At 38.9% G+C, this 27,089-nt stretch overlaps 1 protein-coding gene across 4 annotated transcripts in view; it reads left to right on the forward strand.

Moving 5' to 3' along the window:
- Window positions 1-25,957, forward strand: part of mus312 (mutagen-sensitive 312) — a 171,181-nt gene extending 145,224 nt beyond the window's left edge. For 3 of the 4 annotated variants that reach the window (XM_067153887.2, XM_067153886.2, XM_068229275.1), the window contains 2 exons: window positions 11,331-11,586; window positions 25,393-25,957. In XM_067153887.2, coding sequence (XP_067009988.2) covers window positions 11,331-11,586; window positions 25,393-25,581 — 445 coding nt within the window. In that variant the 3' untranslated portion in view covers window positions 25,582-25,957. Of the gene's footprint in view, window positions 1-11,330; window positions 11,587-25,392 lie in introns of those variants that run through there. The other variant, XM_067153888.2, reaches the window with a different exon arrangement.
- Window positions 25,958-27,089: the final 1,132 nt, after the last annotated feature.

Genomic DNA, 27,089 nt, shown 5'->3' on the forward strand with positions numbered 1-27,089 from the left:
TCGGGACCTCATTCCTACTCGTTCGATGTCCAGAAAATTCCCTCCATGGAAGAAGAGTGATACTAAAAGTGCTGAACTACAAAAATCGGTAGCCTGGAGACAATGGAAGAATGCACCTTCCGAGAGTAATTATAAAATATTCTCGGACCTTCGCAAACACCACAAGTACTTATTAAGGCGGGATTACTCTGACTATATTAACGGAGCCTGCATTGAAGTAAAACACAACAGTAAAAGGTTCTGGTCACTTATAAATAACAGAAGAGACAATAAACGAATACCGGAAGTAGTAACCTGGGACCAGTCTGTAGCCAGTGGAGCAGATAGATCTGAATTATTTAATGAATATTTTACCTCTAATTTTGTTAAACCTGTGCAATATGTTGAGTTTCCTAAATGTAAACCTGTTACTTCCCATAGCCTCAGTAATATTTCTACCATTGAATCTGAAGTGTACTCCCTACTTTCGTCTTTGTCAGAAAATAAACCCACTGGTCCTGATGGTCTCAGTCCTATCTTCCTTAGGAATACAGCAGTAACTCTTGCATACCCTATTAGTGTGATATTCAATCGGTGCTTCTCAGTCGGCTACTTTCCGAGCTCCTGGAAACTTGCGTATATCACACCAGTTCTTAAAGGTGGACAGAGGTCGGATATTGCAAATTATCGCCCGGTCTCTATATTACCTGCTTTATCAATCATTTGTGAAAGGATCATCCATCAGCATTTGCTTGCGTTTACAAATCCCTATATATCCCCTCAGCAGCATGGTTTCCTTCCTGGAAGCTCCTGCGTAACTAACTTGGCTATCCTCCTCCATCATGCCACGTCTGCCATCCACGCGGGCTCTCAACTTGATGTATGCTATATCGACATCGCGAAGGCCTTCGATACCGTGGATCACACCCTTCTTGTGCACAAACTTTCTGAACGGTTTAACGTGCATGGGAGACTCCTAGCTCTAATTAATAGCTTTCTGAGCGAAAGACTACAGCGCGTTGTTCTTGATGGATACAGTTCTTCTCTCACCACCACCCTCTCTGGTGTCCCGCAGGGTAGTGTCCTTGGTCCACTTCTTTTTGCCCTGTTTATTGATGACCTTATCGATACTGTTTCCCACCATTCATGTGAAATACTGCTCTTTGCTGATGATTGTAAAATCTTCAAGCAGATCGATTCTCCTACAGATACGATCCAATTGCAAAATGCACTTGATTCACTATCAGGTTGGTGCACTACATGGCGTCTTAAACCTCATCCCTCCAAGTGTTCCACCATTTCGTTCACACTTCGTAAATCCCCCGTTCTACAACAATATCACCTACTGAACCAACCGATTGCTCTTGTTGACAATCAAAAAGACTTAGGAGTGCATTTTGACAGTAAATTGTTGTTTGTCTCGCACATAAACAGGGTTACCTCACGTGCTATGTCACTCCTTGGTTTACTGTACAGGTTTTCTGACATCACAGATGTGAATGCCCTCCGAGCATTCTACGTTTCCTGTATCTTACCTATTGTTGAATACGCCTCTCCAGTCTGGTCCATTTCTGCTTCTTCAAACCTCTGCCACCTTGACCGTGTACAATCTTTTTTCTGTGCTATCGTCAGAGCCAGGGTCCCTGCATGTCGCAATCTAAGCACTATCCAAGTGCTTGGGAAACTGAACCTCAAGACTCTTTCTGCTCGGAGGAAAGTAGCCGACCTAAAGCTGCTATACAAAGCAGTTAATGGTCTGTTTAGGTCTCCAGATTTAGCTTCCTTATTTCCCCTCCACGTCCCAACCCGTAATACCAGAATGAAGACCCTATTCCATACTCCTTACTCCCGGCTTTCTCTCACCCAAAGGTCCCTTTCGGTACGTATTCCAGCAATGTTTAATACATTATCTATCAACAACAACCTAGATCTCTTCGTAACGTTTCCTTCCTTCTGTCATGATATTTATCATATAACTTAATTTTCCTTCTTGTTCTTTCCCGTTCTGCTCCTGTATTTACTGTAAATGTATTTTTCTTTGTTAATAACGTTGTTTATGTAAATATGTATTATATATGATTGTACAGTTTTTATTGTGTATATTCGTGTCCTTTGTAAGTATTTATATATCTTTCATTTTAGATTCATATCTGTTGTACATAGCTCAGATCGTTGTAATTCGGCGTTATGCTGTTGCTGATCCTGAATAAATAAATAAATAAATAAATAAAAAACCCAAACCCAAAATGTTAGGTCATTCACCTGGCAGGTATGAGAGAAAACCAGAATACATGTTCGTAGAAATAACAGCGAACGGGATTAAAGCACTTGTAGGAGTAGTTTACAAACCTCTGAATATAGGCCACTTAGAAGACTTTGAAGCTGACTTAACTGAACTGCTGCCAGACTACCCCCACACAATAATTATGGGAGATTTAATACGGACTTAATTGACGTAACTTCTCTTGAAACCACGCAACTTAAAACATTGTTTCAATCCTATAATATGGACATCTTGCCTCTCTCCCCAACTCACCACACATCTCATTCGCACATTCTGTTAGATCTTACAGTTACCAGCAATTCAGACAGAGATCTAAATATTGGTCAAACCTCTGTACCTGGTATTTCTGCACATGACGCAATATACATCTTGTATAACCTCCGGCCACCGAAACGCTCCCAGAAATTTATTACCTATCGACCATTGAAAAATATAAATAAAGATAGACTCTTCCGGGACGCAAGCAACATACCCTGGCATAACATAACGACATATAACAAATTAGACGACAAAGTCACCTTCTTTAACAGCAAAGTAACGGAATTATTTGACAAGCATGCCCCAAAGCAGCAAGCGAGAATATCTAAAGAACCCTCCCCTTGGTTAAATGACGACATTAGACAACTATTGAACCAAAGAGACTGCGCCCACAGACAATACAAAAATTACCCTACTGTACAAAATTTGACAAATATAGGAAGTTACAAAACAAGACAACACAACAAATACGGAATGCTAAACTGCAGCACGCTTACAGTTTAATTACGCCTAATGGTAGAACAGTGACGACATTGTGGAAATCTATTAATAACCTTGAACTTAGAAGAACAAAAACAAAGACGAAATTACAGTACCTCCCGAGGCTCTTAACGAGTACTTTATTGCTAGTTCCTCCGCAGTATGACCTGTCGACAAACAGAAACTTATGAACCATTACGATACACACCCCACCCCTGAGACAGAGATAAATTCTATTTCAGTCACGTGACACCCCTCCAAGTCAGAAAAGCAGTCCTTAGGATAAGAACGAAAGCGAAAGGAATTGATGACATTGGGACTGACATGGTCAAACTAATTCTTGATTTTATATTACCAACCTTACCCCATATAATCAATTTCTCTCTTCTATACTCCACATATCCAACTCTCTGGAAGAAGGCTATTGTGCTACCTCTTCCGAAAAGTCAAATGCCTTCGAACGAGGGAGACTATCATCTAAGCTGTATTTTATCAGGTTTATCTAAAATCTTAGAATATGTAGTCCATAAGCAAATGTCAGAGTACCTTCAGACGCACAATCTCCTTAATCCTTTCCAGTACGGTTTCCGACAAGGACATAGTATAACTACAGCCTTACTCAAAGTGACTGGGAATGTTTGACAAGAAATAGACAGAGGGCGAGTCACAGTTCTAGTACTACTAGATTACAGTAAAGTTTTTGACAGCGTAGACATTGATATATTACTTGTAAAACTGAAGGCTCTACATTTTTCTCAGAGTACGATTGCTTGGATGCATTCCTATCTTCACGGACGTCAAAAATGTGTGAAAGGTAATAATGGAATTGTTTCCTCGTGACGCCACGTGAATAGAGGAGTCCCTTAAGGCTCTGTACTTGGACTTCTTCTTTTTGCACTCTTTGTGTATGACATATCATCGAATTTAAGACATTGCAAATACCACGTGTATGCTGACGACCTTCAACTCTACACAGACCCTACAGCACAAAACCTTCAGGAAAATATAGACTTACTAAACATTGACTTACGGACTGTTAGTGAATGGTCTGCTGCCCACGACCTGCAATTGAACCCTACAAAGTCGCAAGTAATCCTTCATGGCCATCAAAATCAAATGACAAGTATCAATAAACATCCATTGCCGAGAGTAATCCTTCAGAATGTTGCAATTCCTTTTGTACCACAAGTGTAGAACCTCAGCGTTATCATGGACGAACGTATGACTCTGTCTGGACATTTCTTACATATCTGCCAAAAAGTTTTATCTGCTAATTATATATTTCCAATAAAACTTAAGCAGAAATTAATCGAGGCTCTTGTAATACCACATTTTGACTATTACAATGTTGTTTAATCAATCAATCAATCAATCAATCAATACTGATCTGCATTTAGGGCAGTCGCCCAGGTGGCAGATTCCCTATCTGTTGCTTTCCTAGCCATTTCCGAAATGATTTCAAAGAAATTGGAAATTTATTGAACATCTCCCTTGGTAAGTTATTCCAATCCCTAACTCCCCTTCCTATAAATGAATATTTGCCCCAGTTTGTCCTCTTGAATTCCAACTTTATCTTCATATTGTGATCTTTCCTACTTTTATAGACGCCATTCAAACCTATTCGTCTACTAATGTCATTCCACGCCATCTCTCCGCTGACAGCTCGGAACATACCACTTAGTCGAGCAGCTCTTCTTCTTTCTCTCAATTCTTCCCAACCCAAACATTGCAACATTTTTGTAACACTACTCTTTTGTCGGAAATCACCCAGAACAAATCGAGCTGCTTTTCTTTGGATTTTTTCCAGTTCTTGAATCAGGTAATCCTGGTGAGGGTCCCATACACTGGAACCATACTCTAGTTGGGGTCTTACCAGAGACTTATATGCACTCTCCTTTACATCCTTACTACAACCCCTAAACACCCTCATAACCATGTGCAGAGATCAGTACCCTTTATTTACAATCCCATTTATGTGATTACCCCAGTGAAGATCTTTCCTTATATTAACACCTAGATACTTACAATGATCCCCAAAAGGAACTTTCACCCCATCAACGCAGTAATTAAAACTGAGAGGACTTTTCCTATTTGTGAAACTCACAACCTGACTTTTAGCCCCGTTGTTTTCAATGATGTGAGGCCACTGCTGTCCCAAAGGCTACAATGCACTCAAAATGCATGTGTGAGGTATATATGCAATCTAAGAAAATATGACCACGTGTTATCATCTTTCCTAGAACTAGAGTGGTCGCGTATCCACGTTCGCCGTAATCATCATACTCTGTACTACATCTTCCCCATTTTACCTTTCGTCACATTTTCATTATTTCTCAAATGTGCATAACAGAGATACACGGGCTCTAACATCATTCCTCACCATCGAACTGCAACATATAACAACTCATTTTCTGTGTTTGCCGCCGGAGAATGGAATCGCTTACCGGATGACGTCAGAGGAATACAACCACAAGGTCATTTAAAAGACCATTAAGAGGTACAGCAGGATACAAATGAACTGTGCATTTCTAGTCCTTTCCTGATGGTGTTAATACATTATTACCACTAGCTCCCCTGCGAACCATGTGACCTTGCCGCGGTGGGGAGGCTTGTGTGTCCCAATGAAGCAGATAGCCGAGCCGCAGGTGCAACCATATCGGATGGGTATCTGTTGAGAGACCAGACTAACGAATGGTTCATCGAAAGGGGGGTAGCAGCCTTTCGGAAGTTGCAAAGGCGAGAGTCTGGATGATTGACTGATATGGCCTTGTAATAATACTCAACATGGCTTAGCTGTGTTGATACTGCTACACGGCTGAAAGCAACGGGAAACTACAGCCATAACTAACTCCCGAGGACATGCAGCTCTCTCTATATGAATGATGTACTGATGATGGCTTCCTCCCGGGTAAAATATTCCGGAGGTAAACTAGTCCCCCATTCGGATCTCCGGGTGGGGACTACACGAGAGGGAAGATGGATACTGACATTCTGCGAGTCAGAGCGTGGAATGTGAGAAGTTTGAATCGTTATGGTAGATTAGAGAATCTGGAAAGGGAGATGGATAGACTAAAGTTAGATGTAGTTGGTATAAGTGAAGTACGTTGGCAGGAAGAATAGGATTTTTGGTCAGGCGACTCCCGAATTATCAACACAAAATCAAACAGAGGAAATGCAGGAGTTGGTTTAATAATGAATAAGAAAATAGGGCAGCGGATAAGCTACTACGACCAACATAGTGAAAGAATTATTGTCGTCAAGATAGACACCAAACCAATGCCCACCACAGTAGTGCAGGTCTGTATGCCTACTAGCTCAGCAGATGACGAGGAAATCGAAAGAATATATGAAGAGATAGAAGATTTAATTACAATATGTAAAAGGTGACTAGAATCTAATTGTGATGGGAGACTGGAATGCAGTGGTAGGCCAAGCAAGAGAAGGTAATACAGTAGGAGAATTTGGATTGGGACAAAGGAACGAAAGAGGAAGTCGACTGGTTGAATTCTGCACTGATCATAATTTGGTCCTTGCCAATACTTGGTTCAAACAACACAAACGACGGCTTTATACGTGGAAGAGACCTGGAGACACTGGAAGGTATCAAATAGACTTCATTATGATTAGGCAGAGATTCAGAAACCAGGTGTTAGATTGCAAAACTTTCCCAGGTGCAGACGTGGACTCTGACCACAAGTTGTTGGTCATGAAATGCCATCTGAAGCTGAAGAAATTAAAGAAAGGAAAGAATGCAATGATATGGGATCTAGACAAGTTGAAAGAAAAGAGTGTGAGGGATTGTTTCAAGGAACATGTTGCAAAAGGACTAAATGAAAAGGCTGAAGGAAACACAATAGAGGAAGAGTGGATAGTCATGAAAAATGAAGTCCGCAGGGCTGCTGAAGAAATGGTAGGAAGGAAAAAAAGATCAACTAAGAATCAGTGGATAACTCAGTAGATACTGGACCTGATTGATGAACGACGAAAATACAAGAATGCTAGAAATGAAGAGGACAGAAAAGAATACAGGCAATTAAAGAATGAAGTGGATAGAAAGTGCAAGGTAGCTAAGGAAGAATGGCTGAAGGAGAAGTGCAAGGATGTCGAAGGTTGTATGGTCCTAGGAAAGGTAGATGCTCCATACAGGAAAATCAAAGAAACCTTTGGAGAAAGGAAATCTAGGTGTATGAATATTAAGAACTCAGATGGAAAGCCACTTGTAGGGAAAGAAGACAAAGCAGAAAGATGGTAGGAACATATCCAGCAGTTGTATCAAGGTGAAGATGTAGAGAATTTGGTTCTGGAACAAGAAGAGGCTGTTGATGCTGATGAAATGGGAGACCCAATTTTGAGGTCAGAGTTTGACAGAGCTGTGAGCGACCTAAATAGGAACAAGGCACCTGGAATTGATGACATTCCCTCTGAATTACTGACTGACTGAGGAGAAACCAGCATGGCAAGGTTATTCCATTTAGTGTGCAAGATGTATGAGACAGGAGAAGTCCCATCCGATTTTTGGCAGAATGTTGTTATACCTATTCCCAAGAAAGCCGGTGCTGACAGGTGTGAAAACTCTTGCACCATTAGTTTAGTATCTCATGCCTGAAAAATGTTAACACGTATTGTTTACAGAAGAATGGAAAAACAAGTGGAAGCTGAGTTTGGAGAAGATCAATTTGGCTTCAGAAGAAATGTAGGAACACGTGAAGCAATCCTGACTTTACGTCTGATCTTAGAGGATCGAATCAAGAAGGACAAGCCCACGTACATGGCATTCGTAGATCTAGTAAAGGCATTCGATAATGTTGATTGGACCAAGCTATTTAAGATTCTGAAAGTGATTGGGATCAGATACCAAGAACAAAGAATTATCTACAATCTGTATAAAAATCAGTCTGCAGTGATAAGAATCGAGGGCTTTGAAAAAGAAGCAGCAATCCAGAAAAGAGTGAGGTAAGGCTGCAGTTTGTCCCGCCTCCTTTTCAATATTTACATAGAATAGGCAGTAAAGGAAATCAAAGAGGAATTTAGAGAGGGAATCACGGTCCAAGGAGAGGAAATCAAAACCTTGAGATTTGCCGATGATAATGGTTTTTTATCTGAGACTGCAGATCATCTCGAGAAGCTGCTGATTGGTATGGAGGAAGGAGTACAAGATGAAAATATAAGTCGAAAACAAAAGTAATGTAGTGCAGTCGAACGAAGGCAGGTGATCAGGAAATATTAGATTAGGAAACGAAGTCTTAAAGGAAGTAGATGAATATTGTTACTTGGGTAGTAAAATAACTAACGATGGCAGAAGTAAGAAGGACATAAAATGCAGATTAGCTCAAGCAAGGAAGAGCTTTCTTAAGAAAAGAAATTTGTTCAATTCAATCATTGATATAGGAATTAGATGTTTTTGAAGACTTTCGTGTGAAGCTTGGCATTGTATGGATGTGAAACATGGAGAATAACTAGCTCAGAAAGAAAGAGAATAGAAGCTTTTGAAATGTGGTGTTACAGAAGAATGCTGAAGGTGAGATGGATAGATCGAATCACAAATGATGATATAATGAATCGAATTGGTGAGAGGAGATCGATTTGGCTAAATTTGACGAGAAGAAGAGATAGAATGATAGGACACATCTTAAGACACCCAGGACTTGTTCAGTTAGTTTTTGAAGGAAGTGTAGGTGGTAAGAACTGTAGGGGTAGACCAAGGTATGAATATGACAAGCAGGTTAGAGCAGATGTAGGGTGCGGTAGTTTCGTAGAAATGAAAAGGTTAGCACAGAATAGGGTGGCATGGAGGGCTGCATCAAACCAGTCTGTGGTCTGACTCAAACAACAACATTATTATTAATATTATTATTAGGCCTATTATTATTGTTGTTGTTGTTTTAAGTATGTTTATCTCACTGGGGTGGAATTTTATTTCTGTTATAAAGTATTTAGATTGTCTTTAACTGTGCTATACTTAGTATTAATGATGGTAGTGTTAACTTTGATTCTATGTACAAATTGGTTTAGTGTAAGAGAAGGCCTAATGGCCTTAACTACGCCAATAAAGACATTTATCTATCATTTGTCTATCTATCTTTCTATCTATTTTATGTGGCTGAAGATGTTTATAATATATGAAACACGTACCACTTTTAACCAATAATTTGCCCAAAGCAATTTAGTGTATGGACAGGGTGGAAAATAAAAAATCCTTAGTTGAGAATCTGCACCTTATGAGATAATAGGATGACTGAAATGGATATTAACCCATATGTGCCCACTGTCGACATTTATCGACGTCAGTATCTGAATATTTTGGCTCTTATATCGGTAAACTATAAGAATATTTTTGCGGTGCATTGTTTACAGTTCATTGTTTGATACTTACTGCACAGCACGAAAACAAGAAACACTCGGTTTCGCGCCTTATCGCGTGGCTGCGTGTGAAATATCATTCCGTATACACTCAAGAAGATGACGCTTCCATCGCGGTGAGTAATATTTTCTTATAATATTGTTATAGTTGAAAGTAAGATCGGACTGTTATGTTAAACGTAATAAAGAAACATGCCTTTAAGAAATTTTGAATTCATTTATGGCTGATTTATAGTTGCTTTTGTCTAGCAGAGCACTAAATTTCCACGTCGACATATATCGACAGTGGGTGTGAATGGGATTGCCTCATTACTGGTATAGGATTTTCATTTATTCTTATCAGATTGACCGTTCAGCAGATAGTAAGCATCCTGGAGGAATCACAACACATCCTTATACATAGAACCACCTGAAAATGCTTTCCATAGTGACAGGGATGGCGATGATGGTGAGTCATGTCGAGATATAAACAGACTCTCTAGTAATGAACTCTGGGCTGGTGCTGAACTAGTGTTTACAAAAATAAGTGAAAATTATACAATGGTAATGCTGAAAAAAATACATAACAAATTCATCCAGCATGTATAATTTTGTATAATATGCACATGATCGGTTGGATCAAAATGTATCTTGTTACCACATCAGCATCAAAAACAAGAAATTGTACTGGCCTCTAATTGCGTTCCTTCTGAATGTCTCCATGAACAATGCATGACAACTTTACCGTTTGACCCCAAAGGGCAAAGAGGAAAATTTAGACCTTCTCGGCTTCACACGGTACATCGTTAGGGCATGTATTCGAACTTGTGCCGCTATGCGTCCTAACACAGGAAGACAGAATATGAAAGTATCTTCACGCGTGTTGCCAGAAGTGCGTTTCGATGGGGTATCCCACTACCTCGAAACAAGAGAAAAGCAAGAGCGGTGCGCTCAATGTGGTAAAGCTGCTAGGAAACAGAGCAACAAAATTAATGTTTGCTGCCACGTCCTTTGCTTCGAGGGATTTCACTCGCTCTAAACCAGACTGGATGACGAAAAGCAGAGTGTAACCTCAAAACACAGACTAAACTGTTTTGAAGTTCAACTCGTAGTTTTCCTTTTTTGCTATTTTTAGAGTGACTATACTTGTTCAAAACTTGGTTTTGTGTGTATAACATGTACTATGAACATACGAATATTGTCCTTTTGTTTTGAAACCGTGTGCATTCTAAATTGAGACAAAACTGATCCTCATTTACGTTTTGAATCATTTATTTTTTAATATTTTGCTATTTTTAGAGTGACTATACTTGTTCAAAATTTGGTAATGTGTGTATAACATGTACTATGAACATACGAATATTGTCCTTTTGTTTTGAAACCGTGTGCATTCTAAATTGAGACAAAACTGATCCTCATTTACATTTTGAATCATTTATTTTTTAATATTTTGTGCTTATTCAACACTTATGTGACTAATATTTACTAAGTGATAAATTCTTACATTCATATGAGCTTAAAATGCGAAGAAGTGTTCCTTTTTTGAGCATGTATTTTAACCTACCCGTCCATGCTCACTGTCGACATATGTCGACACGGTAAATCTCCGCAAAAATATGTTAATGAAACCTAAAATCATCATAAGCCTTTCATTCTGGTTACAAGCAAGTGTACATACAAAATATATCGCAATATTGCACAGAAAAATAATTTGGGCAGATATGGGTTAAAGGAAGCTTCCCTTAAAGATAGGATCTGGATGCATTCAAAAATGTACTTGGCCTCAAAATTAAAATACACCAGTATTTCTTTGCATAAAACATTCATGACTGGGAAATTAAAAAAAAGTGTTCAGAGAATCAATGGAAGAGTCTTAGTGGTGTCTAAAAGTTAAACAACTTTTTAAAACAGTGTACTTGCACTAATTCTTGGGTAAGTGAAAGATATATTTTGTATAACACGTTAGTGAGTCTCGTCTTTTTATTTCTAGCTCTATAAGCAGCTCACGTAGTGATCTTATTGCTGCTGATGATGTCCGGGATGAACCAGGACTCACCCAGAAAGAACCGTCGTCACCATTGAAGGATCTCCCCGAGGTGGTTCGTAACTTTATACTCAGTGATCCGGAGCTGCATCAGAAAGTGTTGCTGTATGAACCCATCTGGCTTGAACAGTTCTACGAAGATTTGAAGGCCATGAATTACAAGTTCAAAATGGATCAGTTGATGCACTACTTTGATGGACAGGTAGGAAGTGGATGATGTTATCAGTTTCTTGCAGGAATGAAAAGTTGTGTCAGGTTCATTGACTGCTATCTTGCTAATTCTATAATTAGAACTAGTATTTTTATAGAGTTTGTTGATTCTGTGTAACATATTAGTTATTGATAAGATTCATATATTAATGGTGCATTGCAGCAAAAGAGATGTGTAAATTATTCTCTGTTTGTTAGTGGAACGGTAACGTTAGTGGACTTTTGAGTTGCAGACAAGACATTTATCATACCAGTAGTTAATTTATACCCTATCTCAAATAACCTGGGAGATAATGTAAATACCGAAGACATGGTAGTAAATACGATGATGCTGTCTATCTTTTGGTAAGGCATTAAAAATACTTGACATATGTTAAGTAATGTTATTTCTGCGTAAAAGTCATTTAAACCATTTAAATCTATTTATCTTCACTTTTAAAAAGCTGTTTTTTTCATCCAGGGGATAGTAGGTTTGAACCCCACTGTCTGCAGACCTGAAGAATTGTTTTCCATGGTTTCCCCATTTTTACGCCAGGCAAATGCTGGGCCTGTACCTTAACTAAGGCCATGGCCACTTCCATCCCACTCCTAGATTTTTCCTATCCCATTGTCACCATAAGACCTATCTGTGTCGGTGCGACGTGAAGCAAATTGTAAAAAAAGAAAAGCTGTGTTTAGTCTCAATTTATAATTGATACTCGTGCATTAAAGTACCTTTTGAGAGGGGCGATGTGTCAACAGCGGAACAGCCATTGCAGTATTCAGTGTCAGCTCATTTAGCTAACATAGAACCCATGTGCATACTTTTTACTGCTATTTTCCAAGTGTTATTGGTGTGCTGGTGATTTCGCACATTATTATGATTTTCTTTCCTGCTAATATTTAGTAATATACCATTATTAATTAAGTTGGTAGTCAGTCTTTGTCCTGGTATTTAGGATTTAGTTAACTGTTTTAATTTACGTTTACAGAACCTTTGTTAAAGTTCTGTGTGGAGTGAAGATGGGTGAGCCTGGCCCTTTTCATGTAAAGCATAAGAAGGGAAAAGCACTGAGAAGTGGAGAAAAACGGTGTATTCTCAACCTTTTTAAGAAGTTTAGTGACACAAATCCTGGTGGTACTCTCGCAAATGTGACGAAGTTAGTAGCCACTACTATTGGCATTTCTAGAACTAGTATTTATCGTGCTAGAAAGGAACTTAAAACTGTAGGAACAGTTGTTTCACTGAAAAACAGTTGGAATAAAACAAAATTAGTGGACAAGTATACTTGTTTCACTAAGGACGCAAATCTGCGAAAAAGTTTACGATTTTTTTCTTTAGAAGTGAAATATCAACAATCAACAAGATCTTAGAGTCTGTAAAGAGTGATGAAACCTTGCCCTCTTTTTCGCGTGCAACGCTTCATAGGCTTTAAAAACTTCAATTTTCAAGTTTATGACGCGTACTCGCCAACCATTTCTTATTGAAAGGGAGGAAATAGCTCTGTGGCGAAGACATTATTTTTGTCAGATAAGAAAGTTTAGGGAGGAGGGAAGACCAATTTATTACTTGCATATGACGTGGGTGAATTCAGGACATACCTGTGCAGAAGTATGGAGGGATAAAACTATCAAATCCAGTAAGGACACTTTCTTGAAGGGATTATCAAGCGGCTTAAAGAATCCTTTGGAGAAGGGTAAATGCTTGATAATTACGCATATCGGCAACAAGAAAGTTTTCATGGAAGGAGGGTTACTGTGTTTTGAATATAACTCCACAAGAGACTATCACGTGGAAATGAATGGAGTTGTATTCGAAAAATGGTTTGTGAATGTTCTTACTCGTCTTGAAGCCAATACGGTAATTGTTATGGACAATGCATCGGTTAGAATTGAGAAACTGCCCAACCAATCGTGGAGAAAGGGATGTCGGAGACCAAAATTAATTACTGACATTACTTCGCGATATTTGGCATCACAGTGAGATATCTCCACAGAAATCTATAAGACGCTTGTCACAAGAAATTGGAGCATCAATTAGGTCCACACATAAAGCGCTGAAAGTGGCAAAGCTATGCTTGTGTCAAGTCAAGGCCGTCCAGGAGCTGAAGCTGCTTGATTTAGAAAAATATCACCATTACTGCCAGTGGTTCCGTACCTTCTCACAGAAGGTAGCCATTCTGAACAATACTTTTTTTTTTTTTTTTTCACAGATGAAGCATGGTTCACTTTTTTCACAGATGAAGCATGGTTCCACCTCGGTGTCTACATTAACCCCCATAACACCAGAATTTGGGGAACCAAAAGTCTGCATGCCTTGCATGAAATACCGCTTCATTCTGAGAAAGACGGCATGTCGTGCGCAATACTACCCAAAAGGATTGTTGGACCTCTGATTTTTGACACAACAGTTGGTGCTGTTGACAGGGACATTGTGCGACAATTCATGGCTTTATTGGAAGAGGATGAGCACTTTGCTGGTTCCAGCAAGATGGTGCTACTTATACTGCTAACGCGACCTTGGCGATGTTGCAAGATTTTTTCGGTGATCAAGTAATATCAAGAAATTTGTAGTCTCCTCGTTCACGTGACTCTTTGGTGGAGGTATTTAAAAGAAAGAGTATACAGAGATAATCCGCATTCCTTACATGAAGTCAAAGCAATTTCTAAATATGTTGGGGAAATAACACCAGCAATTTTGAGAAAAGTGTTACAAAACGTGTGAGTGTGTAAATTTGTGCCTGCAAGAAAATGGTCACTTTCAAGATCTCGTATGAACTGGAACTGTGGGATCGCAATGTGCAGGAAACAAGTTAGTGTTATGTTTGGCCATTTATCACTCTCAACACTTCCAGAATACTTCCACTGGAGTTTAAAATATATATATATATATATTTTTTTTTTTTTGCCAGGCTGAGTGGCTCAGACGGTTAAGGCGCTGGCCTTCTAACCTCAACTTGGCAGGTTCGATCCTGGCTCAGTCCGGTGGTATTTGAAGGTGCTCAAATTCGACAGCCCCGTGTCGGTAGATTTACTGGCACGTAAAAGAACTCCTGCGGGACTAAATTCCAGCACCTCGGCGTCTCCGAAGACCTTAAAAAGTAGTTAGTGGGATGTAAAACAAATAACGTTATTATTATTATTAAATATATTTTTCTTCACTTTAAGGTATGTGGAACTATTGTGTGTAATCACTAGATTTGTCTGTGTGATAGAAATTCAGAAACAAATCATAAATATTGAGTCCAGTGACTTTATGAACACCCTGTAGATAATTTCTTGCAGTTCACCATAAGTGTTTCGATAAAATTTGGCTTTCACAAGTTTCTTACTCGGTACAATCATGTAGGAGGATAGGTTATACAGGAGAATGATAGACTCTCTGATGGAGGGTAAAAGAAATCGAGGGAGACAAAGATGATGATGGTAAGACTTAGTTTCTAATGATGTTAAGATAAGAGGTAAGGAACTAAACGAGGCCACTGAGCTAGTTACAAATAGATGATTGTGGCAACGTTTAGTAAGTTCACAGAAACTTACGGACTTGAATGGTGAAAGGCACATCAAGTCTGTAATGAAGATGTATGTGTGTTAGTAAATAATATGTAATTTAGTTTGTATTCCTATACCATACAAAATAATAATTGCAATATGATTTTTGTTACTGAAGTACCCTGATAATTCTTTGGAAATTAATTTTGAATTGTATCCCTGATATCCAGTTGCATAATTAATGCATATCAGGTTTTTTTTTTTTTTCCCCTACTAGGGACCACGGGGCTCGCCTGAACTCTTAGCTATGGTCTTCTGCTTTTTCTTGGCTCAGTATGCTTTCAGTTTCTGGCTGTGTGCCTGCTTCCTTCCATCCATCCACTTAGGTCTGGTGGTCCCTGTACTCGTTTTGCTTGTGAGGAACAGTAGGAAGACTCCCTGTAGGATGGCCTGTTGGTCCTGAGATTGATTCTCTGTGATTTCTAATGGGATCTGCAGTTCCTCTAGGTCTGATTTTACTGAGGTGATCCACTTGGTCTTGGAAGCCTTTCCCCTACTTGTCACTGTGAGGATTCTGTTGGTGAGCCTGCAGGGTTGCAGGTGACTGGAAATTAATTCTTTATGAAATTAAAAGATGGTGCGGCAAAGCCTCTGAAATGCATAGTGGTGTAAATTATGTAATAAAATTGTGATTTACCAGTTTTTAATATTGCATAAAGAATTTCTTATTAGTTTCTACTGGAGGTACTTTCGTCGACACAACCATAATTGTGTATCTTCTGCTTTGGGCTTCACCTCATGGGAGGTAATACACCGATCTTGGTACTTTGTTGACATCATAGTGCAGTTTATTAATGCATGCCTTAACATGTATTCACAGACTGAAACCACATTACCAAGCAAGTTGGTCGCACGGTTTGGGTCATGTAGCTATAAGCTTGTATTCAGGAGACAATGGGTTCCAAACCCCTGTTGGCAGCCCTAAAGGTGATTTTCCGTGATTTCCTATTTTACACCAGGCAAATGCTGGGGTTGTAGCCTGTTTAAAGGCCACGGTCGATTACAATCCTAGCCTTTTTCTATACCATCGTCACTGTAAGACCTGCCTCTGTCAGTGCGACTTAAAACAAATAGGATAAACATAGTTTATTTAATTATTCATACCATTTCTTTCAGTTTCAATATATTTTCATTTTGCTGAAGTGCTGTTAACAGTTTTTTGCCATTCTTAGCAATTTCATAAAAATTTCTGCATGACATTGAAGAAAAATTTCTAAAAATGAACAGTTCAGTCCTAATCAAGTCAACAGAACATAATATTTCTTACAGCTGACAATTTCACACAAACATGTGGTGGTCTCGTACTACCTCAGGTAGCTGTCCGCTATTACACCGTTTCGCCCCCGTGTGCTACGTTGGGCTCATCAGTTGGTACCTAGGAATGAGTTAGCTGGAAAATTTATAATGTCCAATAAAGGACCATTTATATTGGTATTATAAATTTACTCATTCGGGACAAATATTACAGATTCCCTATGGGAATGTAACATCTATATCATCTGATGGCCGAGCAGGCATCAGTTTTTGGTGAAGAGACAAAGTTTCTCATAGTACATTGGCACTGCCGGTGGCTCCAAGTAGCCTACGCAGTGGCTTCCACAGTATGCACCAGCCAGTGTCTAGGTAGGTGTGCTAGGCACCAACTGATGAGCCCAACCTAGCACACGGGGGCGAAACACTGGCAACCAGGAATGAGTTAGCTGGAAAATTTATAATGTCCGATAACGGACCATTTATATTGGTATTATAAATTTACTCATTCGAGGCAAATATTTCAGATTCCCTACGGGAATCATCATCTATATCATTACATGTCTTATTCGCTAGGATGGAAAATTCGAAAACTGCAAATAATAAAATAAAAAACTATTTAAAAAATCTACAAACTTACAAGATAAAGAAACCAAGGAGTGAAGAAATCTATCCTCTTTGAAAAAAAAGAAGAAAAGCTCTTGGTACTTATCAGAGGTGTAAACACTGGCTTATTTCTCTCTAGTTTCAAAATATGGGACAATTGCCATCCTGGATAGGAACTGTCCAGAACGCGGGACATTTAACATGAATACAGTACTCTCCCATAATATCCGGGACGTCTGGCAACCCTGCTTCAGACATAAACGATAGTGGAACTGCAATCTGTTATGTATGCATTTTTTTAAATATTGAAGGTGTTAAATGTATTGAAATTCATCAACAAATGATTGTTCAGTATGGTGAAGCATATTTGTCACATCTCAACAGCATGACATTGCCCGGCCCCATATTGCCTGTGCAACAGTTGAAACCGTTCAAGACCTACACTTTATCTGCTACATCCACCATATTTACCAGACCTTGTCTGAAGTGATTACCGCATGGTTTAGCCACTCAAGGAGGCATTGGAAGGAAAGGTGTTCTGTTTGAAAGGAACAAAAGGCTGACTGGAATATCACTTTAGCAATCCTTATCACGTATTCCGCCTTTACAATACAATTTGAGTCTTTATTAATAAAAACCCCATGGCACTACAGCCCTTGAAGGGCCTTGGCCTACCAAGCGACCGCTGCTCAGCCCGAAAGCCTGCAGATTACAAGGTGTCATGTGGGAATCCTCTCGGCCGTTATTCTTGGCTTTCTAGACTGGGGCCGCCATCTCACCGTCAGATAGCTCCTCAATTCTAATCACGGTCTAGGTAAAAATCCCTGGCCTGGACGGGAATCGAACCCAGGGCTTCCAGGTAAGACGCAGGCACGCTACCCCTACACAACGGGGCCAGCATCTTTATTAATAACTACATTAAAATCAATACATGTTTCATCCCTAGCGGGACATCATCAGTCAACACATGGAAAAAAAATTGTAACATGGAATACTCAAATTATTATGGCTGATGGACAGATGGATTGACTAAAAACAATAAAAGTAAACACCTTCAATGGTGGGAAGATACTTTTGAATAGAGAGGAACCATATTTTCCCTAGGTAACTACATGTGAATTAGGGGAGATGATTAGAGTGTAGCTTTTCAGTTATTCTTCTTGTTCTATAGTGGGGAACACAAGAATAACGGTTGGAAGGTCAAAGGACTCACCTCTCCTCTCTGCTAGTTGCTTTACGTCGCACCGACACAGATAGTTCTTATGGCGACGATGGGACAGGAAAGGGCTAGGAGTGGGAAGGAAGCGGCCGTGGCCTTAATTAAGGTACAGCCCCAGCATTTGCCTGGTGTGAAAATGGGAAACCACGGAAAACCATTTTCAGGGCTGCCGACAGTGGGGTTCGAACCTACTACCTCCCAAATACTGGATACTGGCCGCACTTAAGCGACTGCAGCTGTCGAGCTCGGTCTCCTCTCTGCACCCCTCGCCCAGTGCTGGTGCCATGTTGCTTGTTGACCACTGGGTAAACATTGCACTTTTAGCTGCTTATTTCATCTATATATGATTAGGTGCAGAACTCTTACAGCTGTGATATTTTGAAGTGCAGTATTTTCTTTTTAGTACTAAGAGTGACTCAGACAATGATGGGAAGAATATCCCTCATACACCACAGTGACATGGAAGTTTTCTCTGCAAGAATAATATACGTAAAGAAGGTGTCATTGCCATTTGTACAACTTTTCCAAACCCTGGTTGATAATTCTGAAATGGCAAATAGTGTTAATTTCAAACAGATTCAGAAGCTGACTGAAGAAGCATATGGGGAGTGGGGAGGTAGAACACCTGTTCAGAACATTAAACGGACTAGAGACAATGCTGAAGGCAATGAGCCCCACTTCATTATGCCTCAGAAACACTTCAAAAGAGAGAAAAATGTTACTGGATTAGATGAGTTTGATAAGAATGTATGCACAAGTGTTTTCAGTTTATATGATTGAAAAAATTAATGGCATTTTATTATATTATTTTGGGGATGTTAAGTCTTGCAATAATGGTTGTACTCTGATGCGTTTTGAACCTGCAACCAAGATCGTCTTCAGAGCAGTAACAAAGATGAATGAAAATTTTAACTGGCATTTGTCACTCCATAGTAGCCAGACTGGATTCATGAAAGGAAAAGGCACTCGAGAACACATCTTAAGCCTAAGACAAATCATAGTAAAGGCTAGAGAATTCAATGTTCCGGTATACCTGTGCTTTATTGACTACCAAAAGGCCAATATTAGAAGGATCCACTTTTCAATACTCCATTGTAAGTTGAACTAAAAAGAAGTCACAACTTGTTTATTAGGACCGATTTCGACTCATTACAAGTGTCATCATCAGCCAAATAGTAAAATAGGGCAAGATATAAAGATTTTAAAACAACTAATACATTGAACACAGGCAAAAAATTAACATTGATTCATATCGTAGCAATTCAGTTAATGTCCAAAACACAATGATCGCAGTCAAGAGAGTAAACAAAACATCATTGTCTTGCGCCGAAAACAAATATAGTTGAAGTTCACAAGCAGGTCAAGTATGCACTTATGTAGAGTCGTTGCTAGGCAGGTCTTGTAGGCATTTGTTTCTCAGGCCGAAGAGTAAAAGGTGACGTAATTGAAGTCTTAGGAAAACAGTGTAGGATTTAATTTCGTCAAATTCAAAGTAGGTATATAAGTTTGAAAATAATTTAAAACATTAAAAAGAATGAAGTCAAATAAAAATATATTAAAAATAGGAAGAAATAATAAAAGAAAATTGCAATGTGAGGTTCAACTCGAAACAACTTGCCGTAGTAATTGATAGATGAATGGGAGATGATAAATAGAGAAAAGGTTGGGGAACGTTTATTAGAGGGTGGTGGTGGTGATTATTGCTATTAGAGGAAGTACAAATGGGTAAATATCTTCTATATAACACTAAACCGAGGAAAAAAGAGGAAGAGGTCCGACACTTCGAAAAATGAAGATATCGATAAAAGGAAGACAAGGGCCACGAAGGGTGTGAAAATGAAAGACTCCCTAGCCCTCGCAAACCTAATAGCGTCGGGATCGGAAAAGAACAAGAGTTGACCAAGGGAGGTCGGACAGGATAGATGAAAGTGAGGAGCCTGGCACAAGTAAGTGGAAGCAATGCCAGGACTCAGCTAAGGGTCCCGTGGTCGTCAACCCACGCTCCGAAGTTCAGAGCCCCTGGGGGGTTAGAGAGTGGGAAGGAAAGGAAAAATGGAAGGGATCCAATATTTCAAAAAATGAAGATATCGGCCAAAGAAAGACAAGGGCCACGAAGGGCGTGAAAATGAAAGATTCCCTAGCCCTCGGAAACCTAATAGCATCGGGTCGGAAAAGAACAAGAGTTGACCAAGGGAGGTCGGACAGGATAGATGAAAGTGAGGAGCCTGGCACAAGTAAGTGGAAGCACAATTTCACAATTTAAACAATACCCTCTCGTGCCACTTCCCCCTTCCGCAACACCCCCCTTGATCCTCCTTAGTTCCTCCCCCCCTTTTCTTCCTTTCCCTCCCACCCTCTAAGCCCCAGGGGCTCTGAACTTCGGAGCGTGGGTTGGCAACCACGGGGCCCTTAGCTGAGTCCTGGCATTGCTTCCACTTACTTGTGCCAGGCTCCTCACTTTCATCTATCCTGTCCGACCTCCCTTGGTCAATTCTTGTTCTTTTCCGACCCCGATGCTATTAGGTTTCCGAGGGCTAGGGAGTCTTTCATTTTCACGCCCTTCGTGGCTCTTGTCTTTCTTTGGCCGATATCTTAATTTTTTGAAATATTGGATCCCTTCCATTTTTCCTTTCCTTCCCACTCTCTAACCCCCCAGGGGCTCTGAACTTCGGAGCATGGGTTGGCGACCACGGGACCCTTAGCTGAGTCCTGCATTGCTTCCACTTACTTGTGCCAGGCTCCTCACTTTCATCTATCCTGACCGACCTCCCTTGGTCAACTCTTGTTCTTTTCCGACCCCGACGCTATTAGGTTTGCAAGGGCTAGGGAATCTTTCATTTTCACGCCCTTTGTGGCCCTTGTCTTCCTTTTATCGATATCTTCATTTTTCGAAGTGTCGGACCTCTTCCTCTTTTTTCCTCGGTTTAGTGTTATATAGAAGATATTTACCCATTTGTACTTCCTCTAATAGCAATAATCACCACCACCACCCTCTAATAAACGTTCCCCAACCTTTTCTCTATTTATCATCTCCCATTCATCTATCAATTACTACGGCAAGTTGTTTCGAGTTGAACCTCACATTGCAATTTTCTTTTATTATTTCTTCCTATTTTTAATATATTTTTATTTGACTTCATTCTTTTTAATGTTTTAAATTATTTTCAAACTTATATACCTACTTTGAATTTGACGAAATTAAATCCTACACTGTTTTCCTAAGACTTCAATTACGTCACCTTTTACTCTTCGGCCTGAGAAACAAATGCCTACAAGACCTGCCTAGCAACGACTCTACATAAGTGCATACTTGACCTGCTTGTGACCTTCAACTATATTTGTTTTCGGTGCAAGACAATGATGTTCTGTTTACTCTCTTGACTGCGATCATTGTGTTTTGGACATTAACTGAATTGCTACGATATGAATCAATGTTAATTTTTTGCCTGTGTTCAATGTATTAGTTGTTTTAAGATCTTTATATCTTGCCCTATTTTACTATTTGGCTGATGATGACACTTGTAATGTGTTGAAACCGGTCCCAATAAACAAGTTGTGACTTCTTTTTAGTTCAACTTACAACGGAGTATTGAAAGGTGGATCCTTCTAATATTGTACATCTTCTTATTTCTCTATTCAATACGGAACGATCATGAAGTTTTTAACTTTAAATACCAAAAGGCCTTGGATACTGTCAAATGGAACCATTTTTGGAAAATTTTGGATGACATGGGTTTGCCACTCCATTTGATTGACCACCTCAAGTCCTTTTATAAGGAAACTACAGCCACTGTGAAGATTCGAAACAAACAGTCTCAGCAGTTTTGTACGAGGGCTGGAGTTCGTCAGGGATGTATCCTGTCACCGTTACTTTTCAATCTCTATGGAATTCCCATCCGGCCAATTATCAACTATAGACCGAGCCCCTTATACAAAATATCACAATTCATCCAATGTTTCTTAAGAAAAAATTATCAATTCTTATCCAAAAAGTCTATTAAAAACACATCTGAGCTAGTAGAAAAACTAAACAAGTTCAATTTGCAACCGGATCACTCCATCCACTCTTTCGATATTGTAAACATGTACCCAAGCATACAAGTATCAAAATTAATTCTGATAATTATAAACAATTTAAACAAAAACAGCCACTTAAGCAAACTAGAGATACAAGACTTTATCACAATATTAAAACTTATCATCGACAATAACTTCTTCACTTTTGACAATGTCATATATCAACAAAATGGTTTGGCAATGGGGTCACCGGCCTCAGGTATCTTAGCAGAAATATACCTGGACTTCCTCGAATACACCAAAATTGACAACGAATTTGAAAACATTCTCTTTTGGGCCAGATATGTCGACGATGTCTTTGTAATCATGAATGAGAAATCAATTAACGCACCCACCATCCTCTTAAGACTCAACAATATTGATCCTCATATCAAATTCACACTAGAATCCGAATCAAATCAAAAAATCAACTTTCTAGATTTAACCATCACTAGAAACTCAGATTCTTTCAGTTATAAAATTTTCAGAAAACCCACTCAAACAGCCTCCACCATTCGCCAAGATTCAGTGCACCCCCAGTCCCACAAACGAGCCACATACAACAGCCTAGTTCACCGAGCCTTCAGCATACCTATGTCCAATAAAGATCTAAAAAACGAACTCAACACAATCTGCGGAATCGCAAAATTCAACGGCTTCAGCAATCATTTTATAGAAAGGATAATCAATAAACACAAACATCGCCCAAAAACTACCCTCAAAAAAGAAATAACCAAACCTCTAACATTTTCCACCTTCACGTTCAACAATGATATCTACAAGTTAACCAACATCTTTAAGAAACAAGGCGTTAAAATAGCCTTCAAAACCAACAATAAGAACATGAACGTTTTATACAATAATTCACACATCAACAAGACCAGCAGTTTTTTAAAATCAGGAGTTTATAGGATCAAATGTACCACCTGTAAAAAAACCTACATCCGGCAAACAGGGAGAAACTTCATTATCAGATACCACGAGCACACTAACGCAATAAAATACAACAGGTTTTCAGCCATCGGCCAACACATGCAAGATTATAACTATAACTTCACCAATATTGAACAAGACATGGACATCCTCGTATTAGCAAACAAGGGCCCTTTACTCAACATAATGGAAAATTACTACATACACCTAGACCAATACTTTAATGCCAGTCACAATCTCAATGAAATCTCAGAGAAACCCAACATACTCTTCGATCTATTTATCACTTTCCTCAGAAACAATAATGCAGCCAACCTAAACTCAATCCTAAATTTAATCAAAGGTACTTTTCCAAGACAATTACACTTTCTCCCGCACCCTTCAGCCCCACCTTAAGCCCTCTTCCTAAGCCATATATAATTTTATATATGTCATTTCAATACAAGAACTTACTGATTTCCATGATTATAATTTTTACAACACCCCATTTATACTTTATTCTTTGTTAAAAACCTCTTAGTATGTATATTCCTTGTATTATTAACTATTACCATAATAACATCTCATTTCACTTGTTATTCTTTAAAATAACATTTTCTTAGGATTTCGCCAAAAGTGATCTTTGCTCCAATATGGCTGATGATGACCCCTAGATGGGTCGAAACTAGTACCGTGTAATTTATAATTTTGTGAATATATTTTAGTATTGAAAAGGTGAAAACGTTTACGTTGTTATTATTATTACTTATATATTACTTTGGACATATAATGCGCCGAGATGGTAGCCTTCAAAAGCTGATTATTGAGGGCAAAGTCCAGGGAACCAGACAAAAAGGACGAGTACCAACATGATAGATTGACATGGTGAACGGCCCCCTACAGAGTTCTCTCAGAGCAACCACATTGAAAGCTTTAGATAGGGAAGAATGGTGGAGTATGGTTCATCGGCTAGATGGCTGAATATTATGATAGTCACGACACCTCAGCCATGAGACAAAACGAAGAAGTAGCCAGACTCAAGATAGAAATACCCTGTTAGAAATGAAGTTCATTCCAGGGCTTCTGGGGTCAAGGAGAATGATGTTGAAGAGTTAACTATGGAGGGTAGCCATGATCTACTTGGTATATAACCATCCCCTTTGAAAAAATTATTTGGGTGTTCAGCAATTTCTGTCACCTCATGAATGATTCTATGTATAAAATGTTTCTCTTTACAAATGACACATGTTGCATCAAAAATGATTTGATGGTCATTATATATGGCATGCTCTGCCATAGCAGACTTCTCTGGTTGACAAAGACGTAAGTGCCTGCGATGTCCCTTAAGCCTTGTTGCTACCTTCCTACATGTTTGGCCAACATCGATCCACAAGAATAAGGAGTCATATATATTCTGGCACAGTTTAAATCAATAGGATCTTTAGCAGATCTGTGATAATATTAGGTTTAAAGATGGTTTTGATAGTGTGCTTTTTAACAATATTGTCAATTCTATACTTTTGGCTTAGGATGTAGCACTTCGTCAATCTGTTTCATTGTTAAGAAATGGTTTGGTTAGGAACTCAAGTTCACCATTTAATTTATCCTCCCCACAAACCTCCTTTGCTCGGCTAATACGGGTGTTAAGCAAAGCATGCCTTTGGCAAGGATGGTGGTGAGAGGACCCGGGAAGATATCCATCATTATTGGTGGGTTTACGGTAAACCGAATGACCTTAAGTCTGCAGTCGCAAATCACGAGAAACATTGTTCGGAATCAAGCTAGCTCTAAGAAGAGACACTGTTTTCCTTTTAATGGTATGCTAGGATCATTCTTTAGCACCTTATTATAGGAGGGATCACTGAGAAGTTCCTGAGTGGTTATGAACATCACTGAGAAGTTCGTGAGTGGTTATGAACATCTTCTGCTCCATACATTAGCACACTCCAAACATAGCACTTTGGCAGTCTCTTTTTTTAGATTTTTATTTAGTGGTCCACAATCAGCCTTGATTTGCTGTAGAATGCTTCCTGTGCTATAGCAATTCTAGTTTTTCTCTCTTTTGAGCGGTACATGTCTTTGGTAACATAGCTTCTTATGCTGTCTGTTGCCTAACTGCAAATCCTGCTGTTCCTGTAATGTGGTAGGAGTGTTTATGAAACTTCAACTTGTACTCTACAATTCTAATCCCTCATTTAAACAATCATTGTTTCATTATTGCAGTGTATTACTTTCCGAACTTCCCAGCAACAAAGGGCTGCAGCCAGGAAGGGGGCTAAAAAGAAGAAGTCTCCAAAGAAGAAACCAAAGACCACCAAGCATTCACAGAGAAAGAAAGAAAATGGACAAAAACTGAAAAAAAGTTCTTCTGTTACTTCAAGTTCTCAAAGTACTGATTCAATAAGCAGATGACAACAGTGATTAGGTGTACATATTTTCTAAATGTTTTGTATGACTCAATTTTTATGTAACTGTCAATATTATACAACTGGATGAAGAAACCGAATAGCATTTTGAAAGAAGCATGTCAATTGTGTCTCTGTATACTTTGTATGTACTTGCTTGTGTGACAGGTTGGCTTTGTAAATACAATTTTTTCAGATTGTTGGTTTTCAGAATAATTGGTTTGGATATAGTATATGTGGAATTTTATTTTAATTTTTTGCTAGGGGGGAAAACCCACATATTCATATATAGTTTGTATAAAATTTATTTTAAATGTATTTCTTTTTTACTTGTTGTACATAGAAATATTTCCTGTTAATACAACATTTTCTTAGAAAAATTATTTGTTGTTACATATTAAGAAGACCTTTCCAATTATAGTGACTGCCCCCCTTCAGATGATACATTGCCATTTGAAGGAAAACTTTCTGGTCTCCAGTAAGCAGATATTCAACAAGAAGGTGCAATCATATTGATTCTACTGCATATCTGAGAGGTAAGATAGCGTTCCCGTTTAGAAATGTAGGCAGTGCTTGACAAAGAGATGAAAAATGAAGTACATTTCTAGAGAACTTCTCAGTGTGTACCTGACAAGGCTCATCTCACAACACACTCAAAGTGTACACACACTTCTGAAGTCATGCGGTTCACTGAGAGCGGTAATATACTGCGATGTTTCGATCATCGGCAAGAGCCGAGGGTGTGATTTGGTCTTCCATTCCCAATGAAAAGCAAAGACATATGTGCCAGCAGGAAGCTTGGAGTAAATCAAACCACCTACCAACCCACGACGCGACTAGCAGAATCTGCCATTTCATTTGAGCCTGAGCCTTCGATTTATGATGGACGGCAGAAAAATGCTGCACTTCTGCTTACAATTTTTATAAATGTAATATTTTTAGTGCACAAGGAGCATGTATGCAAGTCCTTAACAAAAGATCCAGAAAATAAAGTGAAATGTGAAATGTAATATTTATTTCCATTGTATTAGTTTTGGAAACAAAAATACATCAGGGAGTATTTGCCATTCGAAGAGATGCGAGACATTTCAAGGCAGTCAAGCATCGGTTAGCCTTCTCCTTTACAGGTTGTGTTTGGAGCTTGAACTATGCTCCTCTTCTTCTTTATTCCTTTTATTTATTTTTGTGATTAAGTAGTAAAAATGTTAGTTGAATATCAAGTTTTTAAAAAAACTGGAGAGAACATCAAAAAGAATAAACACTAATATTTTGATTGTCTCAAAGAATTCTTAAACTGGGTTTTGTTTTATTTCAGTTCCTTTTGTAGATAAGCAGTTGCGCTAATATTAACAAAGATCCAATATATAATACTCTAAAGGCAAGAGATTCTAAACGATATTGTGCACGTGATCCTTTGAAGTAGTTCAATTCTTGCATTTCACGAGAGATGTTCGCAACACATTGTGATTCAAACATGTGAGCAGAGAGTGCAGCACTATTCTTTTCACTTGAGAA

The sequence above is a fragment of the Anabrus simplex genome, chromosome 9 (genome assembly GCF_040414725.1).
Source record: "Anabrus simplex isolate iqAnaSimp1 chromosome 9, ASM4041472v1, whole genome shotgun sequence".
NCBI lineage: Eukaryota > Metazoa > Arthropoda > Insecta > Orthoptera > Tettigoniidae > Anabrus > Anabrus simplex.